At 35.5% G+C, this 7,144-nt stretch overlaps 1 protein-coding gene across 1 annotated transcript; it reads right to left on the bottom strand.

Moving 5' to 3' along the window:
• Positions 1–1,535: 1,535 nt before the first annotated feature.
• On the bottom strand, positions 1,536–6,379 carry LOC134242787 (cyclin-dependent kinase inhibitor 3-like). Its single transcript, XM_062724917.1, has 7 exons — positions 6,222–6,379; positions 5,873–5,928; positions 5,320–5,364; positions 4,574–4,796; positions 4,056–4,087; positions 2,979–3,082; positions 1,536–1,776 (listed from the first exon to the last, which is right to left on the bottom strand). Exons 1-7 carry the CDS (start codon positions 6,344–6,346, stop codon positions 1,681–1,683), a joined length of 681 nt encoding a protein of 226 aa, XP_062580901.1. The 5' UTR covers positions 6,347–6,379; the 3' UTR covers positions 1,536–1,680.
• Positions 6,380–7,144: the final 765 nt, after the last annotated feature.

The raw sequence follows: 7,144 nt of genomic DNA, 5'->3' as shown, positions 1-7,144 counted from the left end.
ACACAATTAACCAACAAAAAATGTACATTCCAAAAATGAAAATATCTAAGCAATTTTGATCTGATACTTTGAAGTAGACCAACATAAAAAATTTAAAGTAGTTCTTCTTCATAAAAATGTAATTCAGCATCTAAAGCAAATTTGAGTTTTCATCTCTTGATGCAACATTTTTGCAAGTTTGGTTTATACAATGTTATAAAAGCCTTAAATTTTTTTGGTAATAGACCTGCAACCATAACTTTAACCTGGTCTATTATCTGAAAAATATATATGTCGAATTCAGCATCCGAAGCAAGTCCATTAGTGTGCATCCTAAGATGTATCGTCCATGCAAGTTTGCACATTATAAGGCTCATAGTTAATTGGAAATGAAACATACATCAAAAACTTATATTTTCACTCATCCACAAAATGTAGGTCAGATTCAGCATCCGAAGCAAGCCCGGTAGTGTGCATCCTAAGATGTATCATCCATGCAAGATTGGTCATTAAAGAACTCATAGTTACTTGGAAATGAAACCTGCACCAAAAACTTGTTCACTCAATTGGAAAATGTAGGTCAGATTCAGCATCCGAAGCAAGCCCGGTAGTGTGCATCCTTAGATTTATCATCCATGCAAGTTTGGTCAACATAGGGCTTAAAGTTACTTGCAAATGAAACCTGCTCCAAACACTTTAACCTGTTCACTCAACTGGAAAATGTAGGTCAGATTCAGCATCCGAAGCAAGCCCGGTAGTATCTATCCTTAGATGTATCATCCATGCAAGTTTGGTCAACATAGGGCTTATAGTTACTTGGAAATGAAACCTGCACCAAAAACTTTAACCTGTTCACTCAACCGGAAAATGCAGGTCAGATTCAGCATCCGAAGCAAGCCCGGTAGTATCCATCCTTAGATGTATCATCCATGCAAGTTTGGTCAACATAGGACTTACAGATACTTGGAAATGAAACCTGCACCAAAAACTTTAACCTGTTCACTCAACCGGAAAATATAGGTCAGATTCAGCATCCAAAGCAAGCCTGGTTGTATCCATCCTTAGATGTATCATCCATGCAAGTTTGGTCAACATAGGACTTACAGATACTTGGAAATGAAACCTGCACCAAAAAACTTTAACCTGTTCACTCAACCGGAAAAAGTAGGTCAGATTCAGCATCCGAAGCAAGCCCGGTAGTATGCATCCTTAGATGTATCATCCATGCAAGTTTGGTTAACATAGGGCTTATAGTTACTTGGAAATGAAACCTACACCTAAAACTGCACCAAAAATGTTAACCTGCTCCAAAAACATTAACCTGGTCATTCCTTTGCTAAAATTGCAGCATCTGAAACTTTGACTGGTACAATGAAACACACTAGGGACCATCTTCCATGCATGTCTAATCAATATAGGACATAAAAGTACTTAAAAAGAAAACTGCTCCAAAAAACTTAACCTTAACCCGGGACGCCGACACCGACGCCGACACCGACGCCGACGCCGAGGGTATTACATAAGCTCCCCCAACTTCGTTGAGGTGAGCTAAAAATATTCCAATCACGATATCTAGTAGAAATGTACATTGACTAGGATCAATAATAACAATACAAAGTTGTCATTAAGTATACTGCAATTACTGTAAAGTACAAAGTTATCACTAAGTGCACGTGTTACTTTATAGAACAAAGCTTAAATTCATCTTGACAAAGATCTCCCCTTTATTTCCATGTCTTCTGATTCCCTCTGGAAATCTGCTAAGGTTTGTGGAAACTCGTTGATGAAGTTAAATTGCTGAAATATGAGTGTCATTTAATCTTATTTAATGTTCTTCATGGTAAATGTTGTTGATCTTGTGATAGTCTTAAATACAATAAAATTCAAGAATATTTGTAAACATAAAATACCCCCCCCCCCTTTCCACATGCCCCAACTGACATCTTCTGTCAAAAGACAATCTTTGTGAGCTTCTCCAATTAAAGAGGCAGACTTTTCACTTCTTAACCAATGACCTCGTTCTTTGTTCAGCGTCAATACACGCTATAAGGGTGGACTATAAGGTCTTTTTCTGTCTTGTTTGAGGATCAGTCCCAGGGGCTATTAAACTTAGATGAGCTCACTTTTGTACCCAAGCTCACTTTTCCTTTATTTACTCCTTTTATTGGTAAAAGTGCCGAGACTATGATCAAAAAAGAGCTCACTTAAGTTTTATGGCCCCAGAGCCTGATACCTTTGCCAAAGAAAGTGTCAACCTAGACAAGAATCCAATAACTTTGACCTTTTCCAAATGACTTTGGCTAAGGGCACAGCACTCTCTGAGGTCAAGAGCAACCTTTGTTTTTGGCCTCTGTTTTTTCTGAATTACAAAGCTATGACCTACACAAGAATGCTAATTTTTTGATTACTGGAAACTTCAAAATTTTCCTGGAAAATCTAAGATCGTAAGCAACTTTTGCGCTGTGTAGGAACTTAAATGTTTCTCCATTGAAAACTTTTCGTTCCATGACATACAAGGGAATGAAACGAAGGATAAAGATGGTCACCATGGTTTATATATGCCTCCCTTCCCCAGTTTTTTTCTGCAACATATTTACAGATGATACTTTGAGGACCCCCCCTCCAAAAACAAAAACAAAACAAAAAAGAAACAAAACAAGATGTGTTTGTGAAACACTATGCGCCCGGCGGCAACAAAGTTTAAAAAAACTATTTTCAGCAGATAAGTGAAAGTCAAGGTCACAAGGTCATTGACCTTGGTGTCATTTGAAGAACTTCATTAGTGGAGTATGCACACCAAATATGAAGTCTCTATTTCTCATTCAAAAGTATGGCGAAAATTGTGTAAAATCTATTTTTAGCATATAGGTTACAGTCAAAAACAAAAACAAAACAAAAAAAACAGACAAACAGACAGGACAAAAACAATATACGCCTCGGATCTATCGATCCGGGCGCATAAAAACAACAACCACAAAACAATTAAATAAAAAACATACCTTAACAGTCTGAACAGCTCTTGGTCCTCTCAGTTCTTTCATTTTCTCTATTGCCTTCTCTGGGGTAATCTCAGAATCCAGTGATAACAAAAAACAGGCACCCACTGAAATATTGAAACATAAAAGTTAACAGGAAAACATGATCTAAAAGAAAATATTAGTAATAAACAATCTCAATTGCAATTTTTAGTCTGCAAACAAAAAAAAAAAATAAAATTTTTCTCTGTTTAAAACTGGAGTAAAAGGGGTATAATAAGGCCAAGGTCACAGGTAAGGTTATGGAAAAAATTACAGTGTATATATATGACTCAATTGAATAGCTTTAATCAAATTGTACCCTGAGTTTTACATACATGTAAAGTCACTGGGAAGGTTTAGATATAAAACAAAACAAAACAAGAGATGTTTGTAAAACACTTATGCCTCCTCCCCAAAATAATTGGAATTTTTCTACGTCCATGGGACATAACTCTGTCAAAAATGGCTCAAATGTAGCCAAAACATAATTTGGCCTAGATAATCTTAGGATAAATCTGTATACCAAATTTCATTTCAATATGTGCAACCTCTGCAAAGAGAATGAATGAAAACTGCAAATAATTGGAATTTTTCTAAGTCCAAGAGGCATAACTCTGTCCAAAATGGCCCAATCATACCCAAACCAAAAGCTGATCTACATATTCTTCTGATAAATCTGTATGTCAAATTTCATTTCAATATGTGCAACCTCTGTGAAGAAAATCAAAGGAAACTGATGGTGGACCAACAGACAGATCGACTGACAGCAGCAAAGCAATATGCTCTCTCTTCTTCAAGGGAGGGCATAAAAATAGGCACATCTAATAAGGTCATAGATATGTTGGGGTTAAAAAAACTTCATGCAGTTCAGCTTATGAAGTTTGATAAGAATATCTTGAAAAGTTCTTTGAAACTGAGCTAAATGCAAAGTTTGATGGGTGGACAAAGGGATGTGGAAGTCAGACATGTCGAAAACTATGTTCCCTGGCCATATTCATAGAGGGCATGTAAAATAAAATGAAATGCTATTAAAAGAGCTTGACTTATTTCACATCTTACCTACACAAGATCTTCCCAATCCTCCATAGCAACTGAAAATAAAAAAAAGTGCAATCAGTGATCAGGTAAATACTGTAGAAGTACTTTTTTCCACGTTGTATTAATTTACGCTATGTACGCGGTCAAAAATTTTCAGCAGAAATTTGTCCAAGTGTACTTGATATAAATGTAAGGCATATAGTGACATTCTAGAAATCCGCGTAATTTTCTACCCGCGGATTAAACAGAAATTGAGTTTCCGCGGAATTATGACCTCGTGGAAAAAAAGTACGTCTACAGTATCACAATCATTGACACAGTAAGTAGGAGCAAAACTGCTATGAAAGGCTTATTAATATACACTTCTTTTATATTGGGACAGACATAAATCTTAAAATGTAGGTCATTTAAGCAACCTTTCAATTAAAAGTGAGCAATATCACACTGCCACATTGCTTGACAATGCTATGTATAATATCTATAATATTTGAGGATTTTTCCACAAAACACACAAAAAAGGATCTTCTTTTAAATCTTACTGTATGATGGATTTCCTCTTGTTGTTAAGACTGATCTTGAGTTCTTCTATGATCTTCATCAGTTGAGCCGTGGTCGGGGGCTGACCGTCTGGAAACGGGAAATGGTGGACGGTAAAGCCAGCTCCCGATAACTCGTGGAGTAGCCACTGGACGCGGTACTTGGTCAGCTCCCCCTTACTACACAAACAGTAAACATCCTGCACCTCCTCGGAGACCAAACACTCTGAAATAGATGTTAAACTCACATGTAGAGAAATACTGATTTCTGGACGACAGGCTTTGTCTTCATAGTTACTAAATATGAGATAAATAGAGAGAATGATAAAAGGTATTTATGCCCGCTGTTTAATCCTATTCATGCATCATGTAGTGAGTAAAATATTAAACCAAAATTGAGGTAACAACAATAAACAAGTTCAATTTTGCAAGCTTTGAGATCAAGTAACAGTTAAGTTACAGACTCATGGGGGGGGGGGATTGCAAAACAAAGTTTTGGGAGCTAGGGAGTAGGACAGGGCAGAGGAGGTAAAAAGAAGGGGAAATGTTTGAAGATGGGAGAAAAGGAGGGGAGGGAGAAAATGTAGATGAAAAGAGAGGACATCTAAAAGAAGGAGGATAGGGAGAAGTAAATTAGATCTGACTAGTGGAAGAAACAAAAGGGGATATACACTGGGAGAAGCTAGTTGCTCAAGTGTGTATCTTATGTTTATATGAGAGTGATTAGAAACAATATAAAGGATAAATACTTATGTCATTCTCCAGAGATCTCCACACATCCTTGAAACGACATCCTATAGAAATAAAAAAAAAATGGTTTGAATTATACTGTGTCATGAAAGGTGTTAAACTCACTACTTGTAACACTTTTATACAAAATATATACAGAGAGATATTGGTCTCTAGACCTCAGTATCTCAAAAAAGATGTTTGAGATACCAAAGTGTTACACCATGAATATATGAATTTCAAAATAATTTAGAAGTCTCCATTTCTTTCAGTAGGCCTATTGAATTTTTACCCTCAATAGCTCAAATCTGATATCTCATATGGAACTTAATTTATATTTTCTTGATCCCATTGAGTTTGAGATATTATGAAGGTTTGACTCCCACTATATTACAGTATTTGATTAGAAATTTCTACTGTGTCCCTTAAACAGTTGCTACTACACTAGATCTCATAAATCCATGACCTCCATCAACATGTTAACATTCATAAAGATCAAATAAAGAATATGCAAAAAGAGTGCCTATTAATATTTTATGTCAAGGGATGTATTGAATGAGCACTGTGACATACCAGGTAAGGATGTGATTCCAACTGGAGATTCAAATCCATAACATGTCAGATCTAGCCTGCAGAGAGTATAAAAAAAATTTCATTAAAAACATGCAGGATTTGTCTTTGTGAGTGCCAATGGATTGCAGATAACAAAGCCTGAAAGCAGATTGTTCAATAATGAATATAAAAAATCTTACAATCGGCATATAAATCATATAGAGAATTCAAAAGACTATGAGATATTATATCATACTGAATAAATATTAGATATTTGTGGTGTGCTGAAACCCACACATCTTGTTTGATATCATATTATCGTTAACATGGTTAATGAGGTACAGAATAGGAATAATAATCTTTTATAAACCATGAAATGTCCAGCGGTGATAAATCAACTTCTCCAGAATCATCATCTGAAGAATCGAATCCTTGTTCTGTAGCTGCAGCGCTTAATTCTTCAGACATTGATGTAGCCCCAGCTTCTACTTTCATTTTTGTTCGGGATCGGGGTGGCAACAAATTCAATTTCAAATTTCGCGCTGTATTTTGTTTCACTTTTTAAGTGATTTTTATTCTCTCTTTTAAAACTAAAGCGCTTAACACATGTTTTAATCATCAGCTTTTACTATGTAAATTGATAAGAATATATGATTTTCGTTTTTTAACAGAATTTAATGATACAAGACATCGGCATAGATAGTTATTATGAAAACTCGAGATATGTTCCGAAAAAAACTCTCGTTGGAAACATCAAAGATGGCGGACTAGATTATAAACAGTCTGGTATTGGAGCATCTAATACACGGTTAAGTCAGTATTTTATCAATTTCGCATGGGAAACAATTTGTTTGAATGTTGTTAATTGAATTAACAACTAAAATAAGATGATATCTGGTAATTTATTTGCATATAAAGACTGTTACATTCCACAATGCACATGCCCTTTAGCCTTGCGGGCACTTGCAGGTATATCAGGTCCACGTCAATCTTTTGATTAAGCCATATAGCTTTAATAGCTAATTTTTTAATATGCAGTTTTCATAAAAATGGTTTATGGTAGAATTAATAAACAAGATAACACATTTATTGACTGTGCCCGTGACCACAAAATTGCATTCAATAATTTATGCTCAATGTTCAGGCTAAGTAATTATTTTAGAATTAAAGTCTGTGTTTTCATGAATGATGCAGGATAACATCCGATGTTGAGAAATATTATTTGAAAAAATAATGGCCAAGGTGTTAGCCAAGACCAAGGAGGTTATCCTGTGTCATTCACGACTACAAGGA

This window comes from Saccostrea cucullata, unplaced genomic scaffold, assembly GCF_032062105.1.
Source record: "Saccostrea cucullata isolate Sc308-1 unplaced genomic scaffold, CSIRO_AGI_Scuc_v1 ctg907, whole genome shotgun sequence".
NCBI lineage: Eukaryota > Metazoa > Mollusca > Bivalvia > Ostreida > Ostreidae > Saccostrea > Saccostrea cuccullata.
The sequence above is the reverse complement of the archived record's forward strand: the minus strand, read 5'-3'. Positions and strand labels throughout refer to the sequence as shown.